This window comes from Oncorhynchus tshawytscha, linkage group LG03 (genome assembly GCF_018296145.1).
Source record: "Oncorhynchus tshawytscha isolate Ot180627B linkage group LG03, Otsh_v2.0, whole genome shotgun sequence".
Taxonomy (NCBI): Eukaryota; Metazoa; Chordata; class Actinopteri; order Salmoniformes; family Salmonidae; genus Oncorhynchus; species Oncorhynchus tshawytscha.
Window position 1 is genome coordinate 17033984 of NC_056431.1, and position 21887 is coordinate 17055870.

General features: G+C 43.3%; 1 protein-coding gene across 2 annotated transcripts; it reads left to right on the forward strand.

The window, feature by feature from the left end:
- The first annotated feature begins 148 nt into the window (after window positions 1-148).
- On the forward strand, window positions 149-19739 carry kiaa0319 (KIAA0319 ortholog). 2 transcript variants are annotated; one of them, XM_024394574.1, is made up of 18 exons: window positions 149-546; window positions 1567-1644; window positions 2323-2981; window positions 3545-3716; window positions 3881-3943; window positions 4073-4165; window positions 10735-10867; window positions 11229-11440; window positions 11628-11793; window positions 11903-12051; window positions 12333-12484; window positions 12625-12763; window positions 15111-15270; window positions 15469-15605; window positions 15837-15959; window positions 16068-16158; window positions 17924-18015; window positions 18106-19739. In XM_024394574.1, exons 2-18 carry the CDS (start codon window positions 1593-1595, stop codon window positions 18261-18263), a joined length of 2751 nt encoding a protein of 916 aa, XP_024250342.1. In that variant the 5' UTR covers window positions 149-546; window positions 1567-1592; the 3' UTR covers window positions 18264-19739. The 2 variants fall into 2 exon arrangements, with proteins under 2 accessions (XP_024250342.1, XP_024250334.1); XM_024394566.1 differs by having other exon boundaries at window positions 3881-4165.
- Window positions 19740-21887: the final 2148 nt, after the last annotated feature.

Consider the following 21887-nt stretch of genomic DNA (forward strand, 5'->3'; position numbering starts at 1 on the left):
AGTTTTGATGTCTTCCCTATAAGTCTACGTTGAAAATAATAAAAATAAAGAAAAACCCTTGAATGAGTAGGTGTGTCCAAACTTTTGACTGGTACTGTATATTAAAGATATATCATACCCCTCCCCTGATATATCCCGCTGGCGACACTTCCTCCCCTTGCATGGAAGGCAAGCCACCGAAGCCAGTCAGGGATGGTGAGCAGCATGACATGAGCAGCTTTTCCCCGAATATCAGTGCGCACTAATTTTGCTCAGCTGCAGAGCAAATTGCCTCTCGAGACCTACCACCACCCAGTCGGCTGCGCCCAAAAGAGCTACAAAGGATGTCTACCGGTAACAGCAGCAGGGGAACAGTGGAAAGGGATGGTGCAGTAGCTGGCGTGAACAAGACTGTAGCAACCCAGCCGAGCTAGGCGTATTTCGACTGGTGAGCACCGGGAATTAACACCCTCTCTACAAAATGCCAGCATAATTTGTCTTATCGACTGGAACAACGACTTTCACTTCTACCGCTATTTGGATACATTGTTGCACCCTTCATCATTGGTGAGTGTCTCACGTGTAGCTACATCTTTCGCAAGTGCTGTATGAGCAGTGAGTAATGGAGGGCTGCTTTGAATAGTTGAACTGCTTGGCTTGCTCGGTAGTATCTATTTAAATTGGATGTTTTGTTGTAGGCTACACATTCGAACCATGTTATCTCCTCAACAACCGTGAGGTTAGTAGGCTAATGACGTTAGCTTCTGTGTTGCAGACCCCAGTCCAGAAAACAGTTGGTTGCGTCATCATCAAATGCCTCATGAAAGCTTTTTTCTCCACCTTCCCTCAGTTGCTGTCCTTGGTGCTGGAACAGCGCTTTATAATACAAGGGATGTGGATGGAGAAAGTAAAGGAAATCAGCTTGTTGACTTTATTGGATGTTGTGTTTTAGTGCGACCACACATTACCAATATGTTAGGTTTACTCATGATTAAGTAATTGATTGATTAATTAGTTATTTAGAGAGCCTTCTATGGTGTCAGCTTATTCAGTGACTTTCTCAGCATGGTATGCAAAAGGACAGATAATGGGGATCAATTCTGAGTTCAAATTCAATGCTTTGTCCTGAGTTCAAATACAGTGACCAACAGTGACCCTTGATCTGTAGCCCTATATCAGAATCACACTTTATCCTAACCACTACCCTTAACAATTAGCTGAAACAACCTAAATATATGATCATTGTTTACCTACACAGTAAGCAGAAGCAACAGACCAGTAAGCACACAGTATGGTGACAGTAGTAACAGGTTCCCACCAGTAGAGTCCATCATGGGAGGTATGGGCAGAGAGTGGTGCTGTGTCATCCTTGCCAAGGTGGCATGTGGCTTTACGGAGTCACACACGATCCACTCAACATGAGGCAGGAGGATACTGACGGTCATTCTCTGTGGGTAGGAGAGTCCATGTTGCTTTTGTGTGTGAGTATCAAAGTGGTCATTGGTAGATACAGTAGGTGATGTGTGATTATTATTATTAATATCTGGGACAATGTGTAATGTGTCTGTGATTTCTTCTGTGTTCCAGGTTTAGATCAGTCTGTCCAGTGCATCATGCAGACAGGAGCTCACCTGCTTTTCTGTCTCATCCTGCACTATGTGGAAGGTTAGGGGACATCTTTAAAATTACATTCTTGTGACTGTACCTCATGTTAAATGAATATTTTTGCTGTGTGTTCTATGTTGTATACTTGTATTGTAGCATAAAGTTAACAAACGGCAGTCATGTTTGTGTTGAGTTTCTGATTCCCATATTGTCAAAAAGACAATGGTTTCACAAGAGATGCTTTTCGGGGGTTAAAATGAACAATTAATAACAGGATAATGAACCCAAATGTGCCCTTTAAGTACCTCCAAAAAGCTTATTGATTTATTCTAAGAGTGGCAGTATATTTGGGTGATGTTTACTAGGATCTGCTTGTGCACTCAATATCTCCTTATGAGAGTAGCAGAAGAATTACGTTTGCTGTTATTGAGTCCAATTATTCATTATCGTACACTCGCCACTATGACACAAAGAAAGCAGCTGATGCCTTTTGCCTATGTTATCAGATGATATTGTTGAGAGCTAAGATGTGACTATACCTAGGCTCACAGTATCAGTGAAGTGATCGCTGAATAATTCATGCTAGTTTCCCTCCGTTTAATGGTTCCATCTGGTTGACGCCTTAGTGGAGCATGTTGGAAGGTGACTCTTTCTGATTTTATTGCTGACCTTTACTAAATATAAGCAAAGTATAAGCAAAAGCTGTTTTACCATATATCTCTGTGCTCTGTACCATAGCTGCAGAGGTGTCACAGTGCTGGCAGGGTGCGACCTATTCAGAGGCTGTGGTCTCCCCGGCCCTGAGGAGCAGCAATATCTTGCGGGTGCCGGACGTGTCATCTCTGGCGCAGTGTGCCGGGGCCTGTTGTGATCTGCCCGGTTGTAACCTGGCCTGGCTGTTTGAGCGTCGCTGCTACATCCTCAGCTGCCAGCAGAGGGAGAACTGCCAGCCCAGACAGAGACCTGGAGCTGATTCCTATATGGCCTTCCTGCAGAGAGGACCCCCCCAGACCCTGCTGCTCCAGTCTCTGGTCAGGGGGGAGCCCTATCCCAGTCGCTGGAGGCCCCACCCCTCTGGGGACGTGGAGGCACTGAAGGACCTAGCCCTGTTAGATGGGCCCCAGACGGATTTTGGTGACCCAGGTGGGATGGATTTGGAATACCCTGAGAGTGAACTTGGCCCTGAGGATAACGGTGGGGATCTTCCAGATTGGCCTGCAGCATTGGAAGGGAGGGATGGTTTCAACCTATCGGAAAGTGAAGGCAGGTTAGAGGGGCTGGGATTTGCAACAGAAGGGGCTGAGAGCAGCCTGCCCAGTCCTTCCACTGGGGTGACAGTCAACCAGGGGGCACCCCCCGGCGACCCCACGTCTGGCGATACACCTGAAAACAAGAAAGTAAGTGTCAGATGGAACAATGGGGAGGAATCATGACGCAACAAGAAATGATGGCATGGATAGGGTTGCAGGCAGTGTGAAGACCACATACATGTTTGTCAGGACATGGTGGAAATGATACTGAGTTACATAGATGTTCTACGTTCCATTGATCCAATACAGTAATTAGGATTTAGATAGCTCACAATTAGTGAACAAACTGGCCATGAAAAAGCAGTCTGTCTAAATTTACATTTTAAATAGGGTTACTTCCCTGAGGTATGATAAACGGTCACCCAGCTGACAGTCTGCATATATGTGTGTGTTATTACAGTGGCATTTTGCTGACTCAACTGCTCTGTAGTCACATTCATTCAGCGCGCCTGACCTTCACGTATCCTTTGAGGATAGGACATAGTGTAATCCATATAGCTTCTCTTGCTAATGTAGGCTTGTCAGCCATTCCCAGGAGGGGGATTTGGAGAGAGTGTCAATTTGGGAATGAGACATACAGGTTCTATATTAGAGAGTCTTCAATTACTAATACGAATAGTCATGTATTTTCTGTTGTGTTTTCATTGTAGGATAGTGAACTACAGAACACATCCATGGCCAGCTCAGGGCCAACATTCACGCCCAAACCACAGAATGACAGTGTTCACTCCTCCCAACCGAGCCAAATAAGGACTTTCCATCCCAATAAAGCCCCATCTCATCTGTCCAGTACTGTACCTCTGACCACATCCACACAGACAGGTACTGCAATAGGTTTTTGTTCATTGGATTTTTTAAACCTTTATTGGTGATTGTAGGTAGTCTTTCATATTCTTTGTTCCCCCTGTTACATAACATGTTTCTATCTCATATTTTCTTGTTTTATTCTCAATCTCTTGTCTCTGTATAATCTGACAATCCTGTAGAGCTAACATTGCTAAGGGACACAGTGGAGCTGGTAGCCTCCGTCGGCCCAGAGCCCCAAACTGGTACAGTCACAAACACAAGGGTTTTTACAAGCATGATTGGAAGTTTATTTCCTGGATTAATTAGAAAGGGCACACAGCAGTCACACATGGCTGACAGTCCTAATGGATGGAATATCTCTTACTTTACAGCGGCGAGAAGGAACCAGACCCCCAAAGCCGTCACCCTCCCAGTAACCGAGGTCGTGTCACTTCCTGCCAGCTCAACCATCATCAAGGGCAGCCGTATGTATGAAATAGTTGGCTTTGGATGGTGACTACCCTTACCATAATTTTACTCTTTACTTTTAGAGTAGGCCTACTAAAGATAAATATATATCAGATGAATGATCAGTCACAGCTCCGATGTACCATAAAACACACTAATATGAATACAAATACTACACACTGACTGTGTGGTTAATGTAAAAGTATATTTTCAAACTAATAGATGCTGCAAACCTAAACTTAAAAGCAAATGTTTTTAGTGCTTGTGTGTGTATGTGTAATTGGCTATGTGACCAGCATGGTCAAATAATAATAATCACAGTAGTTGTCGAGGGTGCAACATGTCAGCACCTCAGGAGTAAATGTCAGTAGGCTTTTCATAGCCAATCATTGAGAGTATCTCTACCGCTCCTGCTGTCTCTAGAGAGTTGAAAACAGCAGGTCTGGGACAGGTAGCATGTCTGGTGAACAGGTCAGGGTTCAGGTAGAACAGTTGAAACTGGAGCAGCAGCATGGCCAGGTGGACTGGGAACAGCAAGGAGTCATCATGCTAGGTAGTCCTGAGGCATGGTCCTAGGGCTCAGGTCCTCCGAGAGAGAGAAAGGGAGACTTAGAAAGAGCATACTTAAAATCACACAGGACACCGGGTAAGACAGGAGAAATACTCCAGATATAACAGACTGACCCTAGCCCCCCGACACATAAACTACTGCAGCATAAATACTGGAGGCTGAGACAGGAGGGGTCAGAAGACACTGTGGCCCCATCCGATGATACCCCCGGACAGGGCCAAACAGGCAGGATATAACCCCACCCACTTTACCAAAGCACAGCCCCTACACCACTTGAGGGATATCTTCAACCACCAACTTACCATCCTGAGACAAGGCCGAGTATAGCCCACAAAGATCTCCTCCATGGCACAACCCAAGGGGGGGAGAGGTGCCAACCCAGACAGGAAGACCACGTCAGTGACTCAAGTGACGCACCCCTCCTAGGGATGGCATGGAAGTGCACCAGTAAGCCAGTGACTCAGCCCCTGTAATAGGGTTAGAGGCAGAGAATCCCAGTGGAGAGAGGGGAACCGGCCAGGCAGAGACAGCAATTGTGGTTCGTTGCTCCAGTGCCTTTCCGTTCACCTTCACACTCCTGGGCCAGACTACACTCAATCATAGGACCTACTGAAGAGATGAGTCTTCAGTAAAGACTTAAAATGGAGCTCTATAAGAGAAAGCCCTGCCTCCAGCTGTTTTGCTTAGAAATTCTTGGGACAATTAGGAGGCCTAATTGTATGTACGGCAGGACCAAATCGGAAAGATAGGTAGGAGCAAGCTCATGTAATGCTTTGTAGGTTAGCAGTAAAACCTTGAAATCAGCACTTGCCTTAACAGGCAGCCAGTGTAGGGAGGCTAGCACTGGAGTAATATGATAACATTTTGTGGTCCTAGTCAGGATTCTAGCAGCCGTATTTAGCACTAACTGAAGTTTATTTATTGCTTTATCCGGGTAGCTGGAAAGTAGAGCATTGCAGTAGTCTAAGCTAGAAGTAACAAAAGCATGGATTAATTTTTCTGCATAATTTTTGGGCAGAACATTTCTGATATTTGCAATGTTACTTAGATGGAAAAAAGCTGTCCTTGAAACAGTCTTGATATGTTCGTTTAAAAAGAGATCAAGGTCCAGAGTAACACAGAGGTCCTTCATAGTTTTATTTGAGACGACTGTACAACCATCAAGATTAATTGCCAGATTCAACAGAAGATCTCCTTGTTTCTTGGGACCTGGAACAAGCATCTCTGTTTTGTCTGAGTTTAAAAGTAGAAAGTTTGTAGCCATCCACTTCCTTATGTCTGAAACACAGGCTTCCAGCGAGGGCAATTTTGGGGCTTCACCATGTTTCATTGAAATCTACAGCTGTCTGTCATCCGCGTAGCAGTGAAAGTTAACATTATGTTTTCGAATGACACCCCCAAGAGGTAAAATATATAGTGTAAACAATAGTGGTCCTAAAACGGAACCTCGAGGAACACCGAAATTTACAGTTGATTTGTCAGAGGACAAACCATCCACAGAGACAAACTGATATCTTACAGATAAGATCTAAACCAGGCCAGAACTTGTCCGTGTAGACCAATTTGGTTTTCCAATCTCTCCAAAAGAATGTGGTGATCGATGGTATCAAAAGCAGCACTAAGGTCTAGGAGCACGAGGACAGATCAGAGCCTTGGTCTGACGCCATTAAAAGGTAATTTACCACCTTCACAAGTGCAGTCTCAGTCCTATGATGGGGTCTAAATCTAGACTGAAGCATTTGGTATACATTGTTTGTCTTCAGGAAGGCAGTGAGTTGCTGCGCAACAGCTTTTTCTAACATTTTTGAGAGGAATGGGAGATTCGATATAGGCAGATAGTTTTTAAAATATTTTCTGGGTCAAGGTTTGGCTTTTTCAAGAGAAGCTTTATTACTGCCACTTTTAGTGAGTTTGGTAAACATCCGGTGGATAGAGAGCCGTTTATTATGTTCAACATAGGAGGGCCAAGCACAGGAATCAGCTCTTTCAGTAGTTTAGCTGGAATAGGGTCCAGTATGCAGCTTGAAGGTTTAGAGGCCATGATTATTTTCATCATTGTGTCAAGAGATATAGTACTAAAACACTTGAGTGTCTCCCTTAATCCTAGGTCCTGGCAGAGTTGTGCAGACTCAGGACAACTGAGCTTTGGAGGAATACGCAGATTTAAAGAGGAGTCCGTAATTTGCTTTCTAATGAACATGATCTTTTCCTCAAAGAAGTTAATGAATTTATTACTGCTGAAGTGAAAGCCATACTCTCTTGGGGAATGCTGCTTTTTAGTGAGCTTTGCGATAGTATCAAAAATAAATGTAGGATTGTTCATATTTTCCTCAATTAAATTGGAAAAATAGGATGATCAAGCAGCAGTGAGGGCTCTTCGATACTGCACGGTACTGTCTTTCCAAGCTAGTCAGAAGACTTCCACTTTGGTGTGGCGCCATTTCCGTTCCAATTTTCTGGAAGCTTGCATAAGATCTCGGATATTTTGTGTATACCAGGGAGCTAATTTCTTATGACAAATGATTTTCGTTTTTAGGGGTGTGGCTGCATCTAGGGTATTGCGCAAGGTTAAATTGAGTTCCTCAGTTAGGTGGTAAACTGATTTTTGTCCCCTGACGTCCTTGGGTAGGCAGAGGTCTGAGAATGTCTGAGAATTTATAGCACGAATTTTGATGATCCTTGGTTGGGGTCTGAGCAGATTATTTGTTGTGATTGCAAACATAATACAATGGTGGTCCGATAGTCCAGGATTATGGGGAAAAACATTAAGATCCACAAAACTGAGTTGATGATGGCTCCGAACGCCTTTTGGAGTGGGTCTGTGGACTTTTCCATGTGAATATTAAAGTCACCAAAAATTTGAATATTATCTGCTATGACTACAAGGTCCGATAGGAATTCAGGGAACTCAGTGAGGAACGCTGTATATGGCCCAGAAGGTCTGTAAACAGTAGCATTAAAACGTGATTGAGTAGGCTGCACAGACTTCATGATTAGAAGCTCAAAAGACAAAAAAAATGTTTTCTTTGTTTTGTAAATTCAAATTTGCTATCGTAAATGTTAGCAACACCTCCGCCTTTGCAGGATGCGCCTTTGCAGGGATATGTTCACTAGTGTAGCCAGGAGGTGAGGCCTCATTTAACACAGTAAATTCATCAGGGTTAGGCCATGTTTCAGTCAGGCCAATCACATCAAGATTATGATCAGTGATTCGTTCATTGACTATAACTGCCTTGGAAGTGAGGGATCTAACATTAAGGAGCCCTATTTTGAGATGTGAGGTATCACAATCTCTTTCAATAATGGCAGGAATGGAGGAGGTTTTTATTCTAGTGAGATTGCTAAGGCAAACACCGCCATGTTTAGTTTTGCCCAACCTAGGTCGAGGCACAGACACGGTCTCAATGGGGATAGCTGAGTTGACTACACTGACTGTGCTAGTGGCAGACTCCACTAAGCTGGCAGGCTGGCTAACAGCCTGCTGCCTGGCCTGCACCCTATTTCATTGTGGAGCTAGGGGAGTTAGAGCCCTGTCTATGTTCGTAGATAAGATAAGAGCACCCCTTCAACTAGGATGGGGTCCGTCACTCCTCAACAGGCCAGGCTTAGTCCTGTTTGTGGGTGAGTCCCAGAAAGAGGGCCAATTATCTACAAATTCTATTTTTTGGGAGGGGCAGAAAACCGTTTTTAACCAGCGATTGAGTTGTGAGATTCTGCTGTAGAGCTCATCACTCCCCCTAACTGGGAGAGGGCCAGAGACAATTACTCGATGCTGACACATCTTTCTAGCTGATTTACACGCTGAAGCTATGTTGCGCTTGGTGACCTCTGACTGTTTCATCCTAACATCGTTGGTGCTGACGTGGATAACAATATCTCTATACTCTCTACACTCGCCAGTTTTAGCTTTAGCCAGCACCATCTTCAGATTAGCCTTAACGTCGGTAGCCCTGCCCCCTGGTAAACAGTGTATGATCGCTGGATGATTCGTTTTAAGTCTAATACTGCGGGTAATGGAGTCGCCAATGACTAGTGTTTTCAATTTGCCAGAGCTAATGGTGGGAGGCATCGGCGTCTCAGACCCTGTAACGGGAGGAGTGGAGACCAGAGAAGGCTCGGCCTCTGACTCCGACTCGCTGCTTAATGGGGAGAACCGGTTGAAAGTTTCTGTCGGCTGAATGAGCGACACTGGTTGAGCATTCCTACAGCATTTCCCTCCAGAAGCCATGAGAAAGTTGTCCGGCTGCGGGGACTGAGCGAGGGGATTTATACTACTATCTGTACTTACTGGTAGCACAGACGCTGTTTCATTCTTTCCTACACTGAAATTACTCTTGCTTAACGATTGTGTCTGAAGCTGGGCTTGCAGCACGGCTGTCCTCGCCATAAGGCGATCGTTCTCTTGTATATTATGAGTACAGCGACAAATCGTCCCGAGTGAAAAAGTTGAATGAAAAAAAGTTGAGTGAGGGAAAAACTAAAAGTAAAAACTGTAAAGTTGTCAGGTAGCAAAGTAAGGCTAGCAACAAAACGCACAGCAGCACGTAAACAAGTCTGCAAGTTGTGACCGGAAATGACACCAATCTTCCAATCTTTTCATTTTTTTCTTTGTTAAGTTGTTCAGCTGCTTCTCTGTCCGTGGGCAGGAAACGTGGCCATGCAACTGACTGGCACTGCCCTCCACATGCTGCACAGCACTCTGGGACAAGACTGGACACTGTGAGACCCGCTGGGACAGCTTAGGACATGACACAGCCATCTGAGATGAGCCTAGACAACCAACCTTCCTCAGGATCATCCTGATTTCATTGAAGTTTCTGGAGTCAACAAGCAGGATGGACCTATATAGGACTTTGGCCTTTTGGGGCTTTGACGGGTGCAGGTCACCAGTAGCGGCTTCGCCCTTTGAGCCAAGAGATGGAGCTGTGACTTTTCCCCTTGGCGACCAGAGATTTAGCATGTAGGCCACTGTCACTTTGGACAAAGTGATTCTCCTCTGACTTAAATATATGACATGTGGGGAAAATGTTGATTGAGTTTACAAGCTGAATTTACATTCGGGTTGCATTTTAAAATAAACAATGTCAAATACTGAAAAAAGAGATACTAGAACAAAACATCCCAATAAAAGAGGGCAACAAAGAAGTGGCCATTTCCACCGTGGCGTGTATATTCTACTTCTAATCGCCTTATAAACTAACAATTACTGTATTATTGTAAACAAAATAAGCTATCTGTTTCAAATATTGTGTAATTGAATAGTTTGCATATAATACTATATAGCTGGGGTGGCAGGTAGCCTTGTGGTTAGGAGCGTTGGGCCAGTAACCAAATCCCAGAGCCGACTAGGTGAAAAATCTGTCTGTGCCCTTGACCCAGGCACTTAACCCTAGTTGCTCCTGTATTTCGCTCTGGAAAAGAGTGTCTGCTAAATTACTCAAATGTAAAGGTAAGACCATATTCATTCAATCGAGAAATGGTTTTCGTATCAGCTTGTTCTTTCTTTTCCAAGTTTGTAACAACCTCAATAAATAATTTGTTTAAGCTTTTGGCTTCATGTATTATCTAAATATTTATCATCATGACAGTCCCCCAAAATGAGAAATGGTAAGGAGAAATGTTCCCCTGTGGGTGTCAAGATGCTGCTGGACATGGTGTTGATGAATCAGTAGAGGGCAGTCTTCCTCTTGTCACCAGAGCAGTAGTATCAGACAAATGAATGAACATTACAGATCAAGGAGTTCAGTCTAATGTCAAATACTGGACTAAGAGCCATTAGGGCATGCACACTCAAATGCTCCAACATTTATTGATGTGAAACAAAAACAATGTTTAAATCGAGGATGAAGATCTGTTTTGGGTCGTTTCATTGTCTTACTGCTGTATTTAAATAACGTTAGCCAGTATTTCAATCTGTCCTATCCAATTATTTGACTATGAATTCTATCAAGCACCCACCTAATGATATATTATGTTGTCCGTTTGTCCTATCTTGTGTTTGATGGTCCCTCACAGAGAGTACTGATGATGGAGTGATCATCAGCCATCACTGGGAGCAGGTTGGAGGTCCATCCATAGAGCTTGGAGCTTTCTCGGACACACAGATTCCCAACCTATCCAACCTTGCCCCTGGGGAGTACACGTTCAGGTATGGATAGGACCTCTGTGGCCTAGACTTGGGGTCCAATTAAATTTAATCTCAGTCAATTCAAGGATTGAAAATCAAATAATGAATGGAAGAAAAAATAGTTTGGGTATGCTGCTCTACCATGGAACACAGGTCAGACGGCACTAATAATTACAGTATATGGTCTCTATTAATCATAGTTGGTGTTTAACCAACAAGAATACAGGACCAAAGGTTTTCTGCCTTCAGATAGTTATATCTATGAATGAAGCCTCATGGAAACGTGACATAGATACTGTGTAAGCCATTACCATCAATGTTTCCCCCACCACTACAATACAAGCGTACAAGAGTAGCTGGATTCATATGGATTTTTTTCCAGGTTGACCATTACAGATTCTGCCGGGTTGTCAGAATCCACCACGGCTACAGTGAAGGTTATTCAGCAAGTGGAGAATGACCGACTGCCCTACCCCAGCCATGACACCCTCACTCCCACCTCCAGCCCTGGCCTTGCTGCTACCCTGGCCCACAGACAGGGTGACCCTACTGCAGCCACCTCCTCTGTCACTACCGCTGCCACTCAGATGACAGGTAAATGACATAAGGACAGTATTAAGATTATAACAGAGTATCAGATATGTTTTACAACATTAGATTGTCCTCAAGCAGTTTACCTCAGGCATTCCTTTACCTTAGTCCACCTAGTAGTAAACCCAAGGGTATCAAAACATGCATAGGACATGTTTCAACAAATTATCTGTTTTGCTCTGTCCCATAGAGAACAAAAACACCCCCATAGCTGAGGTCAAGGAGTCAAACGGAGCCCCTGTGGCTGTAGTGGGTCCTAACAGGCAGCTGACCCTCCCAGTGACCAGCGTTACCCTGGACGGAAGCAGCAGCACTGATGACCACGCCGTCACTAGCTACCACTGGGACACCATCAGGTACCAACGCTGTTCATATAGGTCAAAGGTTGTGTCCAGAAAAGTCTATAAAGATATGAAGAACAAGCTGAAGAGCTTTCTCACGATGCTTTTCTGTGTTGTTTTTTAGAGGTCCTCCAGGGTCAAGGACAGAGGGTGTGGACAAGCCCGTAGCCATAGTAACGGGCCTCAGAGCAGGCCGCTATACATTTAGTCTGACTGTGAGTGACCAGGAAGGGCTGACAGACAGTGCCTTTCTCACAGTCAGGGTTCAAGAGGGTAAGAAAACACAGGTTGGCATTTATTGGGATGACTCATATACTGGAGGCAGCTCTGCAGAGTGGTCACTAGCTGGCACAGTCACAAAGCAATACAATTTGATTTTAAACCTAACCTTAACCACACTGCTAACCCTAATAATAATTAATGACAAACGTCAACCTGCTAAGAAACACACAATGCTTCAAACACAGCAAAACTGTTAAAAACAAGATGAGACATCATCACCCAGGCTGGTTGAGTATGATGGGACTCATCTATAGCCTGTTGTCCATCCTCAGCCAGAAGCCTTCCCCCTGTAGCACATGCCAGCGGCAGCCATACCCTCACCTTGCCCAACAACTCCCTGGTGCTCAGAGGCTCAGTGACGGATGGTGACCCAGCCGAGGTGCACTTCCTCTGGGTCCGGGACAGTCAGAGCCCTGCTGCTGGGGTGAGTGAGACGAGTCTTGATACTTAGGTATACGGTAAATATAGTTTGAACTTGTAATATGCTGTTAGCTAAACTGGTAGGAAGGTAGGAAGTAGGAACTACTTTAAGGTAGGAACTACTCTGTCCTGTTGTTTCCCCAGGATGTGCTGTATGGTTCAGAGCAGCAGGCCTTCCTGTACCTGGCCAACTTGGTGGAGGGGACCTATGTGTTCCAGCTGCATGTCACAGACACCCAGGGACGCAGCAGCACCGCCACAGCCACCGTGGAAGTGCGGCCAGGTAGATGTGTGTTCTCAGACTGTGTTTCCCCACAGACCATGCCGAGCATTAGGAGGAAGAGCTGAACAGCACGTACAGCACACAGTGGGGCAAAAAAGTATTTAGTCAGAATTTATTTGCAAATTATGGTGGAAAATAAGTATTTGGTCAATAACAAAAGTTTATCTCAATACTTTGTTATATACCCTTTGTTGGCAATGACAGAGGTCAAACGTTTTCTGTAAGTCTTCACAAGGTTTTCACACACTGTTGCTGGTATTTTGGCGCATTCCTCCATGCAGATCTCCTCTAGAGCAGTGATGTTTTGGGGCTGTTGCTGGACAACACGGACTTTCAACTCCCTCCAAAGATTTTCTATGGGGTTGAGATCTGGAGACTGGCTAGGCCACTCCAGGACCTTGAAATGCTTCTTATGAAGCCACTCCTTCGTTGCCTGGGCGGTGTGTTTGGGATCATTGTCATGCTGAATGACCCAGCCACGTTTCATCTTCAATGCCCTTGCTGATGGAAGGAGGTTTTCACTCAAAATCTCACAATACATGGCCCCATTCATTCTTTCCTTTACACGGATCAGTCGTCCTGGTCCCTTTGCAGAAAAACAGCCCCAAAGCATGATGTTTCCACCCCCATGCTTCACAGTAGGTATGGTGTTCTTTGGATGCAACTCAGCATTCTTTGTCCTCCAAACACGATGAGTTGAGTTTTTACCAAAAAGTTATATTTTGGTTTCATCTGACTATATGACATTCTCCCAATCTTCTTCTGGATCATCCAAATGCTCTCTAGCAAACTTCAGACGGGCCTGGACATGTACTGGCTTAAGCAGGGGGACACGTCTGGCACTGCAGGATTTGAGTCCCTGGCGGCATAGTGTGTTACTGATGGTAGGCTTTGTTACTTTGGTCCCAGCTCTCTGCAGGTCATTCACTAGGTCCCCCCGTGTGGTTCTGGGATCTTTGCTCACCATTCTTGTGATCATTTTGACCCCACGGGGTGAGATCTTGCGTGGAGCCCCAGATCGAGGGAGATTATCAGTGGTCTTGTATGTCTTCCATTTCCTAATAATTGCTCCCACAGTTGATTTCTTCAAACCAAGCTGCTTACCTATTGCAGATTCAGTCATCCCAGCCTGGTGCAGGTCTACAATTTTGTTTCTGGTGTCCTTTGACAGCTCTTTGGTCTTGGCCATAGTGGAGATTGGAGTGTGACTGTTTGAGGTTGTGGACAGGTGTCTTTTATACTGATAACAAGTTCAAACAGGTGCCATTAATACAGGTAACGAGTGGAGGACAGAGGAGCCTCTTAAAGAAGAAGTTACAGGTCTGTGAGAGCCAGAAATCTTGCTTGTTTGTAGGTGACCAAATACTTATTTTCCACCATAATTTGCAAATAAATTCATTAAAAATCCTAAAATGTGATTTTCTGGATTTTTCCCCTAATTTTGTCTGTCATAGTTGAAGTGTACCTATGATCAAAATTACAGGCCTCTCTCATCTTTTTAAGTGGGAGAACTTGCACAATTGGTGGCTGACTAAATACTTTTTTGCCCCACTGTGTGTGTTCTGTCAGAGTGTGTATGTTCTCAGACAGTGTGTGTGTCCACTGTCATGGAAATTTCCTGCATTACTAAATAAGGAGAGTTACAAACCACACACCAGTCAGAGTTATACATAAACTTAATATTTTAATGAAATGAGATTCACCATAGCCCTGTGACTCTCAGATCAATTCAGTGTCTATAAATTAATTCTCTGAGAGTGCTTACAAAATGGCAACTGAGAACGTTTATAGCAAAGATCCACCCCTCTCAAATCACAATGACGAACCACAGGTCTTAGGAAAACTGCACAAAGTAAGACTTTTACTTGAGAGAGGAGTATCCCATAGCCAGATAGCATTAGCTATAAATTATTGTTCAGTTTGCTCTCTTAGATGAGGTTCTACTTCTCGTTCTTGGTACTTCCTATTACTAAAACATTACCTCATCCAATGGCATATATCAATTGTCAATTCTAGATACACCCATCTCAAATACAACCCCCCCTGGACAAGCTCACGGAGAGGAGTGAGCCTCTAGGTCATATACTATGAAAGACAAGTTTCGACATCAGAGGGGACATACAACGGTTCCAGACACTGCCATGCTCCTCCCCCCAATGGGAAAAGTAGGGAGTGACTGGTGTACAGACATTGTGGAGCCCTTCACCCGCACATATGAAGACAATCCTGACCTCTCCCCTCTCTGGGCCCCAAGTGACTTTCCACATGAGCATATTTATGAAAGTAGATACAACATCTTATTTATCAATGTTACCTAACTAATTCTGATTCTGCTACGACACCACAGACCCTGGTGGTCGTGAGGAGGTAGAGGTGGAGATGTTGGTGGCGCTGGCCCAGGTGAGTGTGTCACAGAAGGACACAGTGCTCAGACAGTTGGCAGCACTGCTCCACGTCCTGGACAATGACATCCACCTCAGGTGCCTATGGGGACACTCAGATCTCAGGTACTGCCCAATGCAGCAAACACATACACAACATACATGGTTGTGTTTTTACACATTGTAGTACTGCATTGTGTGTGTGTGTGTGTGTGTGTGTGTGTGTGTGTGTGTGTGTGTGTGTGTGTGTGTGTGTGTGTGTGTGTGTGTGTGTGTGTGTGTGTGTGTGTGTGTGTGTGTGTGTGTGTGTGTGTGTGCGTGTAGCACAGTGCTGAGGTTCTCAGTGCAGGGTCCTGAGGGGCCAGTCCCTGGTCCTAAACTGGCCAGTGTGCTGCGTGGTCAGCTGCTGAGGGAGAAGACTGACTACCTGCTCTTCAGAGTCCTTCGAGTGGATACAGTCAGTGAGTACCACAACACAGAACACCACATCTTACCTTATCATACCATATTATATCAAAGTCTGTTACAATGTTATAACAACATTATAGACCATCTCTGATTCTATTACATGAGAGATTAAATTAGACTAGATCTCATCACTTGGTGACTAAGAAAGCTGTCTGTCTTTGTCCTCTGCCGTGATGTATGCTGATCCTGTTTGTGTATTGGTGTTCATCCCACACCCCACACAGTGTGCTTGCTCCGCTGCTCGGGCCATGGGACGTGTGACCCAATCACCAAGGAGTGTGTCTGTGACCCCTTTTGGACGGAGAACCTCATTCGCAGGTTCTTTGGCGACGGAGAGAGCAACTGTGGTGAGCTATGTTCATTCATCGGTCCTGAGAGGATGAGATAGTTTTTGCCCCGTCTGCTGTGAGATGCTACATTCACAGTGCCAGTCTTTTCTCTCTTATGTTTGGCAGAGTGGCGGGTTCTCTACTTCATCCTGTCCTTCTTCATGGTCATTGTCTTCATCGTGACAGTCACTTGGGCATGTGTGTACTGCTGCAAAAGGTGACTTTTCTTTTAGTGCTCAGACACACAGCAAGGTCCTATATAGATGTTATGATTAGCTGTTTGTTAAAGGCCCAGTGCAGTAAAACATGTGATTTCCTATGTTTTATATATACACTACCGTTCAAAGGTTTGGGGTCACTTAGAAATGTCCTTGTTTTTGAAAGAAAAGCAAATTTTTTGTCCATTAAAATAACATCAAATTGATCAGAAATACAGTGTAGACATTGTTAATGTTGTAAATGACTATTGTAGCTGGAAACGGCTGATTATTTGATGGAATATCTACATAGGCGTACAGAGGCCGATTATCAGCAACTATCAGTCCTGTGTTCCAATGGCACGTTGTGTTAGCTAATCCAATTTATAATTTTAAAAGGCTAATTGATCATTAGAAAACCCTTTTGCAATTATGTTAGCACAACTGAAAACTGTTGTTCTGATGAAAGAAGCAATAAAACTGGCCTTTAGACTAGTTGAGTATCTGGAACATCAGCATTTGTGGGTTCGATTACAGGCTCAAAATGTCCAGAAACAAAGAACTTTCTTCTGAAACTCGTCAGTCTATTCTTGTTCTGAGAAATTAAGGCTATTCCAAGCGAGAAATTGCCAAGAAACTGAAGATCTCGTACAACGCTACTTCCTTCACAGAACAGCACAAACTGTCTCTAACCAGAATAGAAAGTGGGAGGCCCCGGTGCACAACTGAGCAAGAGGACAAGTACATTAGAGTGTCTAGTTTGAGAAACAGTCGCCTCACAAATCCTCAACTGGCAGCTTCATTAAATAGTCCCCACAAAACCACCAGTCTCAACGTCAACAGTAAAGAGATGACTCCAGGATGCTGGCCTTCTAGGCAGAGTTGAAAAGAAAAAGCCATATCTTAGACTGGCCAATAAAAATAAAATATTAAGATGGACAAAAGAACACAGACACTGGACAGAGGTACTCTCACTTAGAAGGCCAGCATCCCAGAGTCGCCTCTTCACGGAAAAGCAGCCAACAAGTTCTCAGCATATGCGGGAACTCCTTCAAGACTGTTGGAAAAGCATTCCAGGTGAAGCTGGTTGAGAGAATGCCAAGTGTGCAAATCTGTCATCAAGGCAAAAGGTGGCTACTTTGAAGAATCTTAAATATAAAATATATTTGGATTTGTTTAACACTTTTTTGGTTACTACATAATTCCATATGTGTTATTTCATAGTTGTGATGTCTTCCTTATTATTCTACAATGTAGAAAATAGTACAAATAAAGAAAAACCCTGGAATGATTTGGTGTGTCCAAACTTGACTGGTACTGTATATATACAGTATTTCCACACTATGAAGTTGGAATAATACTGTGAAATTGTGAAAATTATGATATTGCCATTTTAGCGTAAGAGCTGTTTGAAAAGACTGCCTGAAATTACTGCCTGTTTTGGTTGGATGGGGTTTTTGGCCTGCCTGGTGACATCGCCTGGTGGTAAATGAGTTAATAGACCAATAAGAAAGAGAGTTCCCAACCTCTCTCCAAACCTCTCTGCCAACAGCAAGTTTTCAGTTTCCCCCTCCCCACTCAGACCACTCCCAGAAAGTCCTAGCAAAATTGTTGCTTGAGAAATGGCTTTTAGCAAACAAGTAATTTTTTGTATCTTTTAAACTATTTTAATTGAAAACAATCATAGTAACGTACTTAATTGTTACCTGGAAATGATTTGATATTGATATTTCTTTTAAAGGCTGCATTGGAACTTCAATAGAAATGTGTTTTTTTTATGTTTAGGAGGAGTCGCACTAAGGTCAGGAAGAAAACCAAGTACACTATACTGGACAACATGGACGAACAGGAGAAAATGGAGCTAAGGCCCAAATACAGTAAGTGTCTGATTTTTCAATCAACACATTTCAAAACATTCCTGTTTTTGGTGACCCTGCCATGATCTACCCGGTCTGTCCCCTTCTCAGACATCAAACACAGGAGCACAGAGCACAACTCCAGCCTCATGATGTCCGAGTCAGAGCTGGACAGTGACCAGGACACCATCTTCAGCCGAGACCGACCGGTCCGGAGCAGAAACCGGACCAATGCTCAGGCTGCCCGCAACGGGAACACCTTCGGATGAGTAGGAACACACAGAACTGGGGTGGTTATCAGACAACATGAGTGAAACCCACTTTTGGGATTATGGCAGGGGTGCACAGCTCGAGTGCCATAGTGTCTGCTTGTTTTCGGTCTCGTCTTCTATTCAAATACTTGTTACAACCAGGTGTGTACTTTCTATGACATTCATTGGACAACTCAGCACCAGGGAGATGTGAAAATCCAAGGGCCGTAGAATACTATAGTTGGGCATCCCTGGATTCTGGGAACTAACAGTAGCATTGAGTTTACATGCATACAGACTGTTTGAATGATTCGACACTAAGTATGAAGGTGCTCTTTGTGAGGAGCACAGTGAGGTTCTGTGGCCTCACATACTTCTACAGATAACCAGATTGGTGAATGTACATACAACTATCCATTATGCATACTAGTCTACCGACTACTACTGACCTTTAACTTTGCCTTGTTATCCAATGTTTTTTTACTGTCATTATTCTAAGGAAATGGAGACAAGCCCAACCCTGGTTGTGAGCGTCTGATGCCTCTCCTGTAAATTATTTGACAAATTGGATTTGTCAAAATGGCTTGAGTGCACATTTGAGGAAAAAGTGTCATGATTCTTACATTTACTACCCAAAGTCCATCTTGTGATGCTACTCGTGAATGATTTAATCAGAATCTAACTCAATTTCTCTGTGATCTCTCTCTATGAGTGTCTTGGACTTTGACACAATACAACACAGCATTTTACTGTATCTGAACTACTGTATTGAGCTTGCACCCTTGTCCTCCAAACTAGTTGTATAGTTTTGGTATCTTTCTCATTTTAAAGCTTATTTATGCTAAATAAGCATAATAGGTCTCATAAATGGGCCCGAAGAAACAGAACCAGGCATTTCATGGGACAATCCATAAAGGTGCCAAACTGCACTATGCACCATAAACCTGTGGCTGACAGAGACCCTGTTCTATCCAAGTACTTGGCAAAGCATCCTTTCTTCCTTCCCTTGGTAAGATCTATTATCTAACTTGAACATGGTGGGTGACATGCTTTCAATCAGTAATTCCTTTTGTGTAATGATGGATTTTTTGCCTCCTGAATTCAGTGTCAGAGAATGTCTGATTACATGAGTATAGTGCAAAATAATGATTGACAGGACAGTCAGGAGTTTAAGGGTTAAGAAGAGGACTGTTGGATTTGATAAGTAACGTTACTATGCAGGACAGGTAACCATTGATGGAATGGATGAAATACTTTAGACATTAAAGCAACATAACCATGTCCAATGGTTGCTTTACATTTTTTGTTCTCGTAAGCGACTGGGGAGATATTTCCCCAATATGGACGGAAACACTAACAGTCATGGATTTTTCCCATTACACCACCCACTTTTTGGTATTTGCTCTGTTTACTTCACTAATTACAGCTACCAATGTTTTTACAGATAATATATTGCCAGAAATAAAACAAATGCATCAAATCAATGAACAGTGTACTGAATTCTGTGTAATTTTCTTTCCTGTCCAAAAGGGATAGTAAGATGTAAGGCAGTGTTTCCCAACCCTGGACCTCCAATTCCCTCAACAGCACACATTTTATTGTAACCCTGGACAAGCACACCTGACTGAACAAAAGTGTGTACTGTTGGGAGTACTCGAGGACCAGGGTTGGGAAACACTAATCTAAGGTAAACCAAATTAAATTGTTCGACAAACAACAAAGTAACTCACAGTAATTTATTTTATATTTTCTGAAATACTCCAATAATATTTACAATAGTTAGAAATATATGTATTTTTTACAATAACAATGTCACAACTAGAAAACAGAATTTGTCAAATCATTCAAACGGCACTTAGGAGACAATGATTGGCAAGAGACATTACAACAGTTTCAGAGAACACAACATTTCCATTGCAGGCTCCGATACAGCACGCAGTGTGTACCACCTGTCTGAATAGCAGAAGGCAGGTCTGCTGTGTAATATATTGTATGTGGGAAGACTAGTTAACAACGACAACACCATATCCTATAATGTAGGGGCATGGTCTACAATAGATGGTTTTTAAGTAGTTAGGACTTTAAAAAAAAACTATTTACAACAGAGGATGCTTAGCCCAACAATGGTTACCAAAATAGTGTCATTCATAATTTCACCACATAATGATCAAGTGACATATCTAATACAGCTGGCATTGGATACAGCCAAGCTCCCTTTTCTAGAAAATAGCAGAAATATAAATAATCTTCCTATTAAACAGATGTCTCTTGTGCATATTAATAATCTCAACCGTTTGCAATTGACGTGCTTATTAAATCTACCCAACTCAAGTTACACAGTGCTCCTCATTGAGGGCCCAATCCTACATTGAGAACACACATTTGTATCTCAACATATGATTCAGCCCTAAAGGTCCAGATCGTTATGGGATCCCACAGGTTGGATAAGTGTATGGGGAGATGTCCAAATACTATTGTGGCTTCCTCTCCTCCTCTTTAAGGGACTACCCTTTAAAAGTTCCAATGCAGCCGTTTTTATCTCAACATCAAATAATATCTGGTAACAATTAGGTACATTACTGTGATTTTGACTATTATAATTGAAAACAAAGCAACAAAAATAGCTTCTTAGCAAAGAGCAATTTCTCAAACAAAGAATTTTGCTAAGACTACCTGGGAGTGGTCTGAGTGAGGAGGGGAAAACTGAAAATAAGTGGTTATTGGCAGAGAATTTACCACCTGGTGATGTCACCAGGCAGGCCAAAACTCCATCCCACCAAAAATGCCTGATATTTCAGGCAGTCTTTCCAAGCAGCTCTTAAACTAAAAGGGCATTATCACCATTTTCCAACCTCAGTGTAGAAATATATATAAAAACATTGGAAATTCATGTTTAGACTGCACTGGGTCTTTAACTCTCCTTTTAACGGACCGGGAGAACTGGTTTGGGTTGTCACCATATTGCTTTCCCTTCACCAGTTCTTATAGGCCAGTGGTCAGAGAGGATGAGGAGAGGAAACGACGTAGAGCATGGAACTTGAGACATGGATTTCTCAGCAGCTTCTTACACATACAGTTGAAGTCGGAAATGTACATTCACCTTAGCCAAATACATTTAAACTCAGTTTTTCACAATTCCTGACCTTTAATCCTAGTAACAATCAGTTAGGATTACCACTAGTTTAAGAATGTGAAATGTCAGAATAATACCAGAGTGATTCATTTCAGCTTTTATTTCTTTCATCACATTCCCAGTGGGTCAGAAGTTTACATACACTCAATTAGTATTTGGTAGCATTGCCTTTTTAAATTTCAGGTTGCCTTCCACAAGCTTTCCACAATAAGTTGGGTGAATTTTGGTCTATTCCTTCTGACAGAGCTGGTGTAACTGTCAGGTTTGCAGGCCTCCTTGCTCGCACATGCTTTTTCAGTTCTGCCAACATATTTTCTATGGGACTGAAGTCAGGGCTTTGTGATGGCCACTCCAATACCTTGACTTTGTTGTTCTTCAGCCATTTTGCCACAACTTTGGAAGTATGCTTGGGGTCAATGTCCATTTGGAAGTCCCATTTGCGACCAAGCTTTAACTGATGTCTTGAGATGTTGCTTCAATATATCCACATACTTTTCCTACCTCATGAT

What these genes read in the sequence shown, in the direction of transcription:
- kiaa0319 (XM_024394566.1), top strand. Translation starts at nt 1,593, where the DNA reads ATGCAGACAGGAGCTCACCTGCTTTTCTGTCTCATCCTGCACTATGTG. An exon ending in AACCATCATCAAGGGCAGCC is followed by an intron (nt 4,166 to 10,734) that starts GTATGTATGAAA and finishes GGTCCCTCACAG; the next exon opens with AGAGTACTGATGATGGAGTG. An exon ending in CCTTCGAGTGGATACAGTCA is followed by an intron (nt 15,606 to 15,836) that starts GTGAGTACCACA and finishes CACCCCACACAG; the next exon opens with TGTGCTTGCTCCGCTGCTCG.